The sequence below is a fragment of the Castor canadensis genome, chromosome 14, assembly GCF_047511655.1.
Source record: "Castor canadensis chromosome 14, mCasCan1.hap1v2, whole genome shotgun sequence".
Classification (NCBI taxonomy): domain Eukaryota; kingdom Metazoa; phylum Chordata; class Mammalia; order Rodentia; family Castoridae; genus Castor; species Castor canadensis.
In genome coordinates, this window is record NC_133399.1 from 14,920,204 (window position 1) to 14,935,981 (window position 15,778).

Genomic DNA, 15,778 nt, shown 5'->3' on the forward strand with positions numbered 1-15,778 from the left:
TACCACAAAACAAACAAACAAAAAAACCGATCTTGTGTTAGGACATAAGAAAACTTTTAATTTCAAAGCAAAAGTATTATATAGATAGAAATGCTAAAAATCACAAATCTTAGGAAAGGAATAGCTGTTCAAATCTGATTTTTTTCTCATTTTTTATTACGATACATTAACAGTACAAGGAGGTTTCATTGTGATAATTCTATACATGAGTACAGTGTACTTTGAACAAGTTCATAATATTCCCATAACCCTCCTCTCTCCATCCCCTTTCCCAAATAGTATTTGGTGGGTTTCATTATTCCACCTCTACATGAATGTATATATACACATGTACATATATATATATGTGTGTGTGTGTTTATAAGTACTTTGATCATTTTTATACCCCCAGTCTTTCTCCCTTCCCCACTCTCTTCCTCCTGATTCCCCCATCCCAGTCTCCCTTTTACACTCATGCTTCCTTCTCCCCATCATCATCATCGTCAGTTTTGTGTCTAGATTCCACACGAGTGAAAACATGACACTTGGCTCTTTGGGCTTGTCTTATCTCGCTCAACATAATGACCTCCAGGTCCATCCATTTTCCTGCTAATAGCATAATTTCATTCTTCTTTATGATTGAATAATACTCCATTGTGTATATGTACCACATTTTCTTTATCCACTCATTGATTGCTGGGTCTGGAAGCTGATTCTAAAACATGGCTATTGTGAAGACAGCTGCAATAAACATGAAAGCTGACTTATACTCTTATATGTTGATTTACAGTCCTTCAGATATATATCCAAATGGTATAGAGATCCAGTTGTAACTTTTTTTGTGTGGTGTTAGGGTTTTAAGTCAGGGCCTATACCTTGAGCCACACTCCACCAGCCCTACTTTTTTTGTGATTTTTTTTTTTGAGATAGGGTCTTTTGAATTGTATGACCAGGCTGGCTTTGAACCACGATCCCGATCTCTGCCTCTTGAGTAGCTAGGATTACAGGCATGAACCACTGGTGCCCAGCTGGTTGTAAATTTTTGATGAACTTCCATACTGATGTCCACAGTGGCTGCAATAATTTACATTCTCACCCACAGTGTTTGAGGGTTCTGTTTTTCCCTGCATCCTCACCAGCATTTCTTGATGTTTGTTTCTTAATGATAGCCATTCTGACTGGGGTGAGATGGAATCTCAGTGTGGTTTTGATTTGCATTTCCTTTACGGCTAAGGATGCTGAAAATTTATTCATGTGTTTATTAACCATTTGTACTTCTGAGAACTATCTAATTCATTTGCCGTTTATTAAATGGATTATTTGTTATTTTGGTGTTTAACTTTTTTTTTTAGCTCTTTGTATATTCTGGATACTAATCCTATATCTGATGTGCAGCTGGAGAAGATTTTCTCCCATTCTGTGGGGTTTGTATGTTCTTCATGCAAAGTATATTATTATATAGGTATATTGTTTCAACAATAAATCATAAAATTAATTAACAATACGTAGAATTAACTGATAATTTAAGAAATTAACATTTTTTCCTAAAATAGTACTTTGAGGGAATATAAAGCTTTTTTTCTTTTTTTTGGTGATACTGGGGTTTGAACTCAAGACTTCATGCTTGCTAGGCAGGCAGTCTACCACTTGAGCAACTCCATCAGTCCAGATTTCCATTTATGTATCAAAACATTTTATCAAGAAAATAATGCCAGATACTGGTGGCTTACATCTATAATCCTAGCTATGATCAAGGTCCGAGGCCCTGAGCAAATAGTTTAGGAGACTCTATCTCAAAATTACCCAACACACACAAAAAGGGCTGGCGGGTATGGTTCAAGTGGTAGAGTGACTGCCTAGCAATCTCCAGGCCCTGAGTTCAAACCTTAGCACCGCCAAAGAAAATGTGTATGAAGCTGGGTGTCAGTGACTCACACTTGTATCCTAGCTACTTGGGAAGCTGAGAGCAGGAGGATTGAGGTTTGAGGAAAGCCTGGGCAAATAGTTCATGAGACCCCCATCTCTAAAATAACCAGAGTAAAATAGACTAAAGGTGTGCCTCATGTGGAAGAGTGCCTACTTTGCAAGCATGAAGCCGAGTTCAAACCCCAGTCCTACAAAAAAAAAAGGAGATTAAGGGGGATATAGATCTATTTCAGCTATGTATGCATGCAATATTGTAAAATGCAGGGTAAAAATTTCCTAGTCAAGGACAAATGTGTGTTAAGACAGTGTTTATCATGACTGACAGGTGGTGGTTAATCTTCTTAATGACAATGGGGCTCAGCATGAGAAAACCTATCATAGGCCTCATACTACCCACCAACAAAAAATACCTTGATTACTCCATTCTTGGAAAAAATGTGTTTTCTAAAATGTAATTTCTATTGAGTTTTAAAAGGCCTCTTTGGAACACAGAATAAAAAGGGACTTGCTTACCTAAGTACCAGGAAACTAGTACACAGCATGCTGAATGGAGAAACTTACATGCATTTTAGGATCAGGAAGAACCCAAGGACACTCACTGCTGTTTCTGCTCTTTTCACACTGACCTGTAAGCTGTGCGTTGTGCTATAAGGCAAGAAGAAGAAAAAAACTGCATAAATATTGGAAAGAAGAGACAACATCACTACCTACAAATGATGAGCCAAGATGGAATATATGAGTCAGTGACAGAGAGGATGATGCTGCAAAGACAGTGTCAACTGGCAAGAATCACAGTGTTTCTCAGGGTTTTGCACCAGCAATCATCAAACAAATGCATCATTTAGGAGTCATGCATGGTGGTGCACATCTATAATCTCAGAACTTGGAAGGCAGAGACAGGAAGAACACGAGTTCTAGGCCAGTTTGGGCTACATAGTAAGACACATTCTGGATGTCAATGAAGTACTTACTTTTCCAGTAATATTTGAAAAATTATTTTCTTCAATTAAAACAACATAATGGTGCCAGGTGCCAATTATCCTAGCTACTCAGGAGGCAGAGATGAGGAGGATCATAGTTTGAAACCAGCCCCTGACAGATAGTTCTCGAGACCCTATCCTGAAAAATACACAACCAAAAAAGGGTTGGGGGAGTTACTCTAGTGGTAGAGAACCTGCCTAGCAAGTGTGAGGCCCTCAGTTCAAACCTCAGTAGCTCCAGAAAACAATATTGGAACAGACTGAATGAAGATGCACATAGAGTTCTCTTCTTGATGGCACACATTAAACAAGTTTGCAAAAAACATTATAAGGACATTCGTACAATGAGTGTGGCTCAAATAGTAGAGTGCCTGCCTAGGAAGCACAAAGCCCTGAATTCAAACCCCAGTGCTGCAAAAAACATTTTAAAAAGACAATCAGACCTGAATATATTTTTGAATAATGTATATGTTTTATTAAAATGTTATATTAATATTCATAAATTAAAATGTACGTACAACTAAATAAGTTTTTTTTAAGTATGTTAAAACTAGCTAAATCAACTTAAAAGTCTTTTAGGTTCCTCCACAGATACTGTGATGAGACCTAAGAGCAAAAATGTTTTGAGAGCTTTTTTTTTGCAGTGCTGCAGATCAAACCCAGGGCCTTGCTCATGCTAACTCAGTGCTCTACCACTGAGCTACATCCCCAGTCCCAAGAGCTATTCCTTTATGATTTGTGTTGCTATTAAGAATAACTTGCTTTTATGTAAAATATTTCCTTCCTCAGTGTCTATGTATCCCCAAATAATGCCAGCCTCTGTCCATTACCAGTTCCAAAGCCACACCCACATTTTTAGGTGTATGTTTTAATAACACCCCATTTTAGCTTTTCCCCTTTAATTCCTTAGTTTGCTTTGTGCCACTGTTACAGAAAACCTGACACTGGGAAATCTGTGAAAACCAGAAATTTATTTCCACACAGTTCTGGAAGCTGGGAAGTCCCAGATCATGGCACCGGTACCTGGTGAAAGTCTTCTTGCTGTGTCCTGTCCTGACAGAAGACAGATGGACAAGAAAGAGCAAACTCACTTTTTGCAAGCCCTTTGTAGAGTGGGATCAACCAACTCGAGGGCACATGGCCCTCATGATCTAAACACACCCAAAGGCCCACTTACCTGGTAATGCACAACCTTCCCACCCAACCCTGTGAGGCAGGAAGCTGACCAGTAAATGCCACACTACACTCCCAGTCTCTGGCTTCTGATAGGTTCACCTGATGGGAGGAGCCAACAGGAAACCAGCCAGTAGGACGAGAGATGTCAGTGTCTTCATGCAGTTGCCTGGCAGCCTGCTGCCCTCTACTCCAGGCCACAGCTCTGGCTGAATCTGCATTACAGTATAAGGCGCAGGTCCTACTGGGTAGTGAACTCTCTTCCAACTGCTTTTGAAGGGCTAATGATGAACGTTTATCTGCTGTGGCTTGGGCTCATCATGGACTGCACCTCACGTGGGCTATCTGAAATTTCATCTGTAATTTTCTAAGTAGCTCCTTCATTAACTGTTTCCTCACTGTAGTTTTTTATGTGCTACACATTTCTCCTCTGAGCCCTGCCTAAAATAGAAATCTAACTCAGGAGGCAGAGATCAGGATGATCCAGGTTTGAAGCCAGCCCGGGCTAACAGTTTGCAGGAACCTATCTCAAAAAAACCTTTCACAAAACAAGGTTGCTGGAGTGGCTTAAGGTGTAGCCCCTGTGTTCAAACTCCAGTATCATAGGGGGAAAAAATAGAAAGCTACTTGAGAATCAATGACAAGGGTGGGATGGAAAAGTGGAGGCTTTGAGGCCAATTCAAGTTCTACATGCAATGATATGGTTGAACTGAGCATGGTTGTACATGCCTGTAATTCGAGCACTTGGGAGACAGAAGCAGGAGGATCACAAGGGAGGCCAGCCTGTGCCACATAGCAAAAAACCAAGTGAAGTAGCTCAGTAGTAGAGCTATGCCTACCTAGCACGTGCACAGCCCTGGGTTGGACCCCCTCGGTGCACATAAGAGTGTATGGTTAATATAAGACATGAGGCTGGATGGGTGTCTAGCTCAAGTTGTATATCGCATTACCAAGGGCATGAGAGCCTCACACATTATCCTCACCGTTCCAGGGCTTGGGAGCTTCCAGTGGTTGGTTAACTTGGTTCCAGTGAAGGCTGTCTTCATAGCTTTCCAGTGGGAAGCATTTTGCTATGTCCTCACAGGTGACACAATCTCACTCACTCTCCTCTCCTTAGGAGTCTAACCACACTGCGAGGACCCATCCTCATGCATTCAGGAATCCCTTCACTGTTACACCCCAACCCCAAATTCCACCAAGTTTCATTGTAGGGCTTTATTTTGAAGTATAAATTGAGGGGAGAGGGAGGGACAACACTCAGTACACAGGAAGGGGGGACAGAAGGAAGTTCACAAAAGGGACATTAATCTCTGCTAAGATTTGACTATCAGTTAGCACATGAGGGCAAAGTTCAGCGAATGAGAGATGTGACAATTTAGAATGCCAGACAGAAAGAACACTGAGGGAGTAGTTTACTTCCATGAAGGAACAAACCCTGTGACCCTGAGTTCCACATGGTCAATCATTTTAATTATGTAAACCAGGAAGGCAGTAGCAGTAAAATGTTTTACAAGTGCAATTTCAATGGAACTTACAATGGCAATTCTGCCACGATTGAAATTATGTCTTGGGCACCTTTCTTTCCCTACACTAAACGTTCAGTAACTGTTGGGGGCGGAAATGAGCACAACCAATGCTTGCAAAAATACGAGTCAGGGTCCAAGGATTGATCTTTCCTGGGAACTTCATTCAGGTAATTGTTTTTTAAACATTGTAAACTGTACTTTTTTGTATAACTGGCTTTGAACTCAGGGCCTTAGGCTTGCTAGGCAGGCACTCTACCACTTGAATCATTCTGCACCGTAGGTACAGTTCTTTAAAGGTAATCTAGTTTATGGGTAAGATACTCACGTGTATTAAAATTATGAAGGAACAATCAAGAAAGACTATCTAAAAGCTTAGACGGTTGAGAATGCTGTACAAGGTTCCACTCTAGCTAACAGCTCTGTGCCTAATTAGGACATCTAACTTAAAAGTTATTTTGGAACAACTGTTATCACCTAACAGCATGTGTGGTCACACCATCCAGAGGCACATACTTGCACATGATAAAGGGTTTATGGGGGGCTGGTTTTTCTCACCCATGGTCCCACTGCAGGAACCATCATCCATCCTTATCGCCCCATCACTGACAGGTTGCCAGTCTTCATTGTGTACAATTGAGCTGCTCCCTTCTAACCATGATGCTAAAGAATTAAAATTACATCTGGGCACCAGCAGCTCACGCCTATAATCCTAGCTACTCAAGAGGCAGAGGTCAGGAGGATTGCGGTTGGAAGCTAGTCTGTGCAAAATAGTTTTTGAGACCCCATCTTGAAATAAAACCATCACAGAAAAGGGTTGGTTGGTGGAGTGGCTCAAAGTGTAGGCCCTGAGTCTAAAGCACAGTACCTTTAAAATAAATAATAACATAAAAATACCTTTTGTTGTGGTGGTCAAAACAATTTTGTATAACTTTTTTTGTGAGAGGGGGGTTTGGATTCAGGGCCTTATGCTTGCTAGATAGGTGTTCTACTGTTTAAGCCGCTCAAGCCAGTCATTTCTTGTGTTGGGTATTTTCAAGATAGTGTCTTAAGAACGATTTGCCTAGGGCTGGTTTCGAACTCTGATCCTCATTTCTGCCTCCTGAGTAGCTAGGACAACAGGCGTTCAACACCAGGTGACCAGCTTGTGTAAATTTTTAAATTAACTTTGTCCACAGCTTTAAAAAGACTACATGTAAGAGATTCAAAAGAACTAAGGAATGGAGGATATATCGGGTAATAAGGTAAAAGGATGGGATAATTTATGCTATTTGGAATCTCTAAGGACTATTTTTTTTTAAGTTTGTGTTGTCATACTTCAACTGAGGAGTAATTTGGTGACACAGAATTTAATTCCATGTTTTTTCCCTGAACAACACCTAAGAACTTTTGATGTACTAATTTTGTAGTAGGAAATAAAACACTTCCATCAATGAAGAAACATGTTCAGTTTTTAAGTACATATGAAAATTTTTAAGCCACACACATAAAAATAATATTCACGATGGTTTCAAGAGCAATCAGCATAAATCTCAGGTCTACGTAACAATATTTTCCTGGAGTAGCAAGTAATGACACACTTCCAGTGAGATACACAGATATAATTAAATAAACATTACATAAATGGTTAGACATAGAAATTTCATAAGTTAAGAAATCCAACTTATTCTTATGCAGTAAGTATTCAGACACCAAATTTTTTACTCTGTAGAACAGAGAATGAGCATTTTACCAAACATATATTTTGTCAATATTTTCCTTAAGACATAAAAAATTTCCATCAGCCAGGCACTGGTGGCTCGTGCCTGTAATCCTAGCTATCTGGGTGGCTGTTATCAGATAGTGGCTCAAAACCAGTATGGACAGAACAGGTCACGAGAACCCACCCCAAAATAACCAGAGCAAACTAGATTGGCAGTGTGGCTCATGTGGTAAGAAAGCCTGCTTTGCAAGTGTGAAGCCCTGAGTTCAAACCCGTCAAGGGTTTGAACTTCAAGATGGAAGAAACAAAACATCCTTTTGTCAACTTCACAGGAAAAATAAATAGATTATAAAGTAGCAAGCCAGTGTGGTAGCACATCCCTGGAATCCCAGCATTCAGGAGACAGAGGCAGGAGGATCATGAATGTAAGAACACCCTGGTGACAAACTCCTTGTCTCAAAAGATAAAATCAAGCTGGAGACGTAGTAGCTCAGTGACAGAATACTTGCCTGATGCTCCAGATATCAACGTTGATCTCCAGCACCACAGAAAAAAAAAACTTAATATATAAAAAATTATATATCATATATATGCAATATTTATTGCATATATTTTAGACCATAATATATAATGTATACATAACATAGGTGGTATTTATTGTTTGTATTATTTTAGACCACAGATAAATTCTTAGAAAAATGTCAAATTCCCTATCTGGTACATGGATGTGGATGCTGGTGACTCAAATTAAGTTGTCAAGAAATGGAAATGGTATTCAAAGTCCTTACTTCCCTAAAATCATTTCCCAAGTGGGTTTCTAAACAAGCTCTACTAGACTTTTAAGAAGTAATTATAGCTTTTCAGGGCTAGATGGGCTCATCTGTCCTCCACAATGTCAGATAATCTGAAAAACATTAAAAAGGCTGGAGGCATAACTCATCTGGTAGAGCACTTACCTAGCAAGCATAAGGCCATGAGTTCAAATCCCAGTACTGCACCTCACTCCTACCCCCAAAAACTACCCAGCTAACAAAGAACATCACCCTGGCTGTTGCTGGGCTCGTTTTCCACATGCCACTCGCACTCCGTGAGGACCATCTGTTGAGCATCTGTAGAGCCTTTGTCAGTCTCACTCGTTTTGAGTGTACTACCATTTCTCTCTGAACCTTGGCTAAATACTATTTAAGTCTAAAAGGCATGCACATAAATGTTATTTGAAGAAAACAAAAATAAAACAATAGGAAACCCATGTGAAAATTGTTCATTTGTTTAGGTCAAACCTCACACATGAGGACAACTAGGAAAAGCCAAAGAATTAACAAGAGCATTTTTAAATGGTTCATTAATCATTTTAAAACAACATAAACATTATACTGAATGGCAAATTAGGGACACTTCATTTCACTTGGGGTTCTAATGTAGTTCAAAATGAAAGGAAACAAACACATTACTGATTTGATTTCAAGACACCACCCATTAAACTCATACACTTTTGCATAAGCAAAATGTACACAATTAGGTCACTTTCAAGGTTTATTTTCAAGAGTGAAAATAAGAATTACACAGTCCACCTATGTACTGCAAGAACAAACCACAATATGTATTTGTACATTGTAAAACATTTCCTTTAGGGTGTGAATTTTCTGGAGCTTCCACTGAAATCATTTTTCATCAAGCTTTTCATATTACTTTTGTTTATAGTATTCTGCTACATAAGGAATGTTCACAGGACTTTGAAAATATTTGTAGGACTGACAACTTTCTTGTATGTTTCACATTCTTAAGTTTTAACTCGACCTACATTCCTACAGGTACACCCAAACACCTTGTTGTCACAGTTTATCTCTTTAACATGTCCTTTTTTATCTATGAATTGGTCAGTGGTGGCTATGGGTGTTTCCACATGCTTTATTTATATTGATGCGAGTACTCTCCACTACACCTTTTCCTAAGTGGCAGAAAGACTATGTGAACTTCAAGATACTAATACAAAGATTTCTTGACCAGGACTTCAACTGCTTAGTAGATAATAGAATTGACAAATAGGATTGCATCAAATTAAATAGCTTATGCACAGCAAAGAGAACAATGAATAGAATGAAGAGATGACACAAAATCCTTACGATCTTCCACAAGATTAATATCCATAATGTATAAAGAACTGAAAAACTGTTATCAATTAAAAACCAAATCAATAAATGGGCATATGAACTTAACAGACACTTCTCAAAGGAAGTACAAATGGCTGGGTGCTGGTGGCTCACACCCGTAATCCTGGCTACCTAGGAGGCAGAGATCAGGAGGATCGAGGTTCAAAGCCAGCAGGAGAAATAGGTTTGCAGGATGTTATCTGAAAAATGCCCAGCACAAGTAGCTCAAGTCTACTTGTCTAGCACCTGTCTAGTGTGAGTATACACCCAAATGTATCATTATTAGCAACTTTACAGATGCTCACATACCCATGTTTGTAATGTACTATTCATAATAGCCAAGAGCTGCTGGAGTGGTTCAAATGATAGAGTGCCTTCCTAGCAAGCGTGAAGCCCTGAGTTCAAGCCACAGTACCATCAGGGAAAAAAAAAGCATAGTAGCCAAGATATGGACTCAATCTAGGTGTCAGTCAGAACCCCACGAATGCATAGAGAAAATGTTGTATGGATGGTATATATAATCACAGCTACTTGAGAGATGAAGATTAGAGGATCATAGTTCTAGGCATTCCTGGGCAAAAAGCTAGCCAATCCATTTCAACAAGGTGGGTGTGGTGAGGCAAACCTGTATTCCCAGATACACAAGAGGCAGATAGGAAGACTGTGGTCCAAAACTGCTCAGGCAAAAATATCAGACCCTATCAGAAAAATAACTAAAGCAAAAAGGGTGGGGGATGTGCCTAGCAAGAATGAGGTCCTGAGTTCAAGCCCCAGAACCGACCTTCCCCCACAATAAAAAAAAATATGGTACATAACACAATGAAGTATTAAGCCCTATCATTTGCATGAAAATGGATGGAACTAGATGCCATCATGAAAGCAAAATAAAGACGGTCTATTAGAAAAGAGAAAGGGAAGGGGCAACAGAAGCTAATGGGGAGAATATGATCAAAGAACATTATATGCAGGTATGAAATTGTCACAATGAAACCCATTATTTTATAAAACTAATATGCCCTAGCAAAATTCTTTTTTATAAAACCTCATGTGATAATAAGACATTCTCACATTTTGTTTTCATGGCTTTCAATGAAGCTGGAATAATTAAAGGTTTATTACCACAGTGTTTACATACACGGGTCTTCTTTCCAGTGAGTTCATGTATTTGAGGAAACTATTTGAGAACATCTGAAGGCTTTGTCTCATTACTTACACACGTACGTTTTCTTCAGACTGTGAGTTTTTTCATGTTTTCTAAGGGAACTGCGATCACAGTAGGCTTTTCTACATTGTTTACACACATACGGTTTCTGTCCACTGTGAGTTTGTTCATGTCGTCGAATGTTACTCAAGGAACTAAAGGCTTTCCCACATTGCTTACACTCATAGGGTCTCTCTCCGGTATGAGTTCTTTTGTGCTTTTGAAAGGAACTAGAAGCACTGAAAGCTTTGCCACAAAGTTTACACAGATAGGGTTTCTCTCCTGTGTGAGTCCTTTCATGCAGCTGAAGGGAACCAGAATAAATGAAGGCTTTCCCACACTGCTTGCATTCATAGGGTTTCTCTCCAGTGTGAATCCGCTCATGTATCTGAACATAACTGGAACCATTGAAGGCTTTCCCACAGTGCTTACATTCATAGGGTTTCTCTCCAGTGTGAATCCTTTGATGTTTTAGAAGGGAATTGGAACCACTGAAGGCTTTCCCACATTGCTTACATATATAGGGTTTCTCTCCAGTGTGAATCCTTTCATGGTACCGAAGGGCACTAGAACCACTGAGGGCTTTCCCACACTGCTTACATACAAATGGTTTCTCTCCGCTGTGAGTTCTTGCATGTATTTGAATGTAACTGGAACAACTGAAGGTTTTTCCACATTGCTTACATTCAGGGTGTTTCTGTCCATTGTGAGTCCTTTCATGTCTGTAAAAGGAACTGTGACTATTGAAAACTTTCCCACATCGTGTACACACATAGGGATTATCTCCAGTGTGAGTTTTTTCATGTATTTGAAGAGTACTAGAACGAATGAAGGCTATCCCACATTGCTTACATACATAGGGTTTCTCTCCAGTGTGAATTCTTTCATGTATCTGAACAGAACTGGAAGATCTAAAGGCTTTCCCGCATTGCTTACACACGTAAGGTTTCTCTCCAGTGTGAATTCTTGCATGTATTTGAATGTAACTGCGCTTTCTGAAGCCTTGACCACACAGCTTGCATTGATGCCGTTTCTTACCAGGGTGAGACCTTTCATGATTCCGAAGAGACCTGAGGCACTTAAAAACTTTCCCACATTGTTTACACATGCAGGGTTTCTCTCCAGTGTGAATTCTTCCCTGTATTTGAAGAGCACTGGAATGACTGGGAGCACTGCCATATTGCTTGTGTTCATGATGTTTGTGTGTACTGGGAGTCCGTTGATGCTTCTGAAAGGATTGTGCACAACCGAAGGTTTTCTTAGGATCCTTATAATATTTATGTAGCTTCTCTCCATATTCCTGGTACTCATATGATTTTTGTCCAGTGACACCAATGAGAGGCATGTTTATGGATGGATGACCAATGAGGACTTCACACGCATGGCTTTTATGTGATTTTACTCCACAAGTTTTCTTCTTCACAATATAATCTGGAGAGAAGATTTCTCCACATTGACTACTCTCCTCATGTTCACAGAGTCTCTGTATCACTTGACTTCTGGAAAAAAAACAAGCAGAACAATACTAAGAGTTTATTTCTCAATGACTTGCTGGTAGAAATATTAGTTGGACTCCCTGTAAGATTTTCAGAAAATGAACGGGTTCCTGACTCTGCAAAAAGGTCCAAGAACAGCTATTATCAAAACAGTGATACTGCTATGCAATATTTCAATTAAGTAAACACTCAATGTCTGTATCACATTTAAACAGCATTGAGTATTCCTTCTGCAAAATGACTGGGATCAAAAGCATTTGGATTATAAAATATTGGTATATACATAATGTATATTATTGGATAGTAATACATAATGTGTATATTGGATCAGTCATCTAAACACAAAATCACTTTTATATCATATCATGCTCACAATATTTTGCATGGAATACATTTTCTGTACAATAAGCCATCATAAAGTACCATATGTGGCATCATGCTGGTTTTCCAGAAATATCCAATATAGGGGCATTTTGGATTTCAGACTTTCTCATTACAGATCCTAAACTGAATGCATATTTTTCTATTTGAAACTTGATTTATTAGTATCATTTGTTTGTTTTAAAATTTTCCTGTCACTTTCAGATTACTAAGGGACAATGCTTTCTCAGTGAAAGTAGAGATTACCGTAGATTTCTTCTGGCATTATTGTACTCATCTTCAACGTTCTGCCCTTCCTGGTTGTTTCCTAAAATGTAGATCCAGAAAAATCATTATGAATTATTACATTATACAAAACTAGTCAAGACTCTACCTTGATTCATAGTATACATGTTTGGTATAATCACCAAAATGTTCCCTTTCCATATTCCAAATCACTGATAAGCAAAAAAAACTTATTTGATTGACTGAGTAAGGTAATGGTGTCACCCTTACCTATAAAAGCCAGATTTCTGAAGGTTTCCATCATCACATCTCTATACAGTTTCTTCTGGGAAGGATCCAGCAAAGTCCACTCCTCCAGGGTGAAGTTCACAGCAACATCCTCAAAATCCACTGACTCCTAAGACATCACATATATTTCCAGGAGGGTGAGACTCAAAGCACTGCTGACCTAAACTCATTTATTAAAAGTTCTTAAGTGGCTGGGGATGTAGTTCAGTGGCAGAGTGTTTGCCCAGCATGTGCAAAGTCCTGGGTCTGATCGCCAACATCATTTGGAAAAAAAAATCACATATACCATGTTCTCCAAATGTGCACTCTTGTCTTGGTTGCCATACTTGGTTGCCGTACTCTTATTCTCCATATAGCAAGTCATATAGCCTGTACACAGCAATTCTGATACTGAATTAGAAGTATTTGGTAAAGCAACAGTAGAACAGTAATACCCATTGTCCTGCTAGATGACTCCAGTTTTTCCATGTGCACTGGGTCTGTAGTATCTACTAAATCCTACTATTTGAAGCACAAAAGAGTTAGCATCAATTGTCCTGAGTCTATATATATTTTTTTATAAATGTTTGAGTTCAATCTTATGTGGTATCTCAGAACTACTATTGGGATCAGTCTTACCAATCTGAGTGTAAAGAGAGGCTTAGTGTTCCTAACAGTTCCTGCCAAGTATATGCTATTTGTTTAACTTCTTTTGTCCCTCAGAATGTTTGCAATTTTCTGACATGCTCATCAGAGGGAACCTACCTGATCAAAGCCAAAATATAATCTGGATGATCAGCTAGTCTGATATATACAATTTAACACCTCTTGTCATATCTTGGGAATTTAGTGAATCCTAAGTAATTAAACCAACAGAAATATTTGGAAGCTTGTGCTCAGGTTCGTACAAACCAACTGTTATGGTCTGAATATGGAATGTTCCCACAGCCTCTTGTGATGAACACTTGGTTCCCAGTTGTGTTTCTGGAAACTTCAGGTGAGACCTAAGCTGGAGGAACCAGGTCATTGGAGGGATTTCTTGAGGAGGATCTTGTCTCTGACCCCTTCCTGCCCTTTTCTCTGCTTCCTGTCCACAACGAGGTAAAGTTCCTCCTCCACACACCTCTGCCAAGGTGATATTCTGCCTATGCACGTGGGGAAAAATGACAGAATGATCACTCCAAAACCATGAGCACAAGAAATCTTTCCCCCTTAAGTTGTTCTCTCAAGTATTTTGGTCACAACATCAAGAAAGCTAGCTAACACAGAAAACCGACACTATACAAGTGGGGTTGTCGCAGTGAGCAAATTTGACTGTGCGGTTCTTAAGCCTTTGGAACTGATTTGTGGGAGGAATTTGGAAGGTTGAAGATGTGGGCTAGAGAAGCCCTGTACTGCAGCAATGTGGACAGTGAAGGTCAGGGAGATTTCAGATGAGAACAAGGATTCCATTGGGAACTGATTACAGGTCATGCGTGTTACATTGTGCCAGAGAATCTGACATTTTCCCTGTCTTTAGACGTTATCACAGATTGTGTTTAAAGGTGACGGATAATCTGGTAGAAGAAATTTTAAGGCAGTTCAGCATGCAGGCTGTGACAGGGTTATTGATGGCTGCTTTTACTCAGGTTTACAGTGAGAATCGGGAGAAAAAGAAGAGCATAAAGACCTGAAGTTCTAAAGTTGATGAGAAAAGAAATGTGTCCAGGTGACGCTAAGGAAGATGCAATTTCTGAAGAGGCGAACGCCACAAAAAAGAAGCCAAGCAGTTTACACTGGGACAATAGGAAAGATGCTTTGAGGACATCTCAGGAATGTAGAAGGTCTGCCAATGAAAGCTACAGGTAACAAGTGGAGCCAGCCCAAGAGAGAAGTCATGTGCCCAAGGTCTTGGGAGCACACCTCATACCATCAGCGTCTCATGCTTAACAAGGAGGTACAAAATTTAGTTTTTGCCTGCTGGGCTTCAGTCCTGCTTTGGTCCAAATCTTTCCTTGCTCTCTTTTTGTTCCTTTGGGAATGACAACATTTACTGTGCCAGTGTATATTAAGTGTAACTTGCTTTTGACTTTACAGGGAGTCACAGTTTGCCTTAACTCTTAGAAGAGACTTTGAATTTGAACTTTTATTATTATTATTTTTTGGCCATACTGGTACCACTTGAGCCACACCTCCGACCCTGAATTTGGACTCCTGACCAATGCTGGAACTGTTAAGACTTGGGGGACTCTAGGAGATGGACTAAATGCATTTTGTATTATGAGAGACCATGAGGCAGAATGCTACCATTCAAATATGAAATAACTCCCACGGGCTCATGTGCTGTATGCTTAGTCCCCAGAAAACTGTGTCATTTGGGGAGGTTTAGGAGGTAGAACCAAGCTGGAGGAAGCAGGTCAGTGGGGGCAGGTCCTCAGTGCCATCTTGTCCTTGACCCTTCCTGCCCCAGCACAGAAGGCCATGCAACTGTAGAATCAACCTTCTAAAACAACGAGCCCAAATGTAAAAATAAAGTAAATAAATAACATATAAGTTTGAAGACTATAGCAAACAAACAACAAGCAAGAAGTTATGCATAAATGGAGGATCTGTTTATACACTCCAATACTTTTCCTGTAATATGAATGACTGCAATCTGCAGACTGCTCGTTCTTCCCTAATGTCCACAGAACATATTGTGTTTTATACCTGGAAACGTACTGTTTTTTTTTTTTTTTACAGCACTGAAAAGCATCCTTGAAAAAGCTCACCAACACAGTGGCCACTGGAACTGAG

At 39.6% G+C, this 15,778-nt stretch overlaps 1 protein-coding gene across 1 annotated transcript; it reads right to left on the reverse strand.

Moving 5' to 3' along the window:
• Positions 1 to 834: 834 nt before the first annotated feature.
• On the reverse strand, positions 835 to 15,487 carry LOC109702466 (uncharacterized). Its single transcript, XM_074053818.1, has 3 exons — positions 13,007 to 15,487; positions 12,758 to 12,818; positions 835 to 12,133 (listed from the first exon to the last, which is right to left on the reverse strand). The coding sequence occupies exons 1-3, from the start codon at positions 13,038 to 13,040 to the stop codon at positions 10,639 to 10,641; spliced, it is 1,590 nt and encodes a 529-aa protein (XP_073909919.1). The 5' UTR covers positions 13,041 to 15,487; the 3' UTR covers positions 835 to 10,638.
• Positions 15,488 to 15,778: the final 291 nt, after the last annotated feature.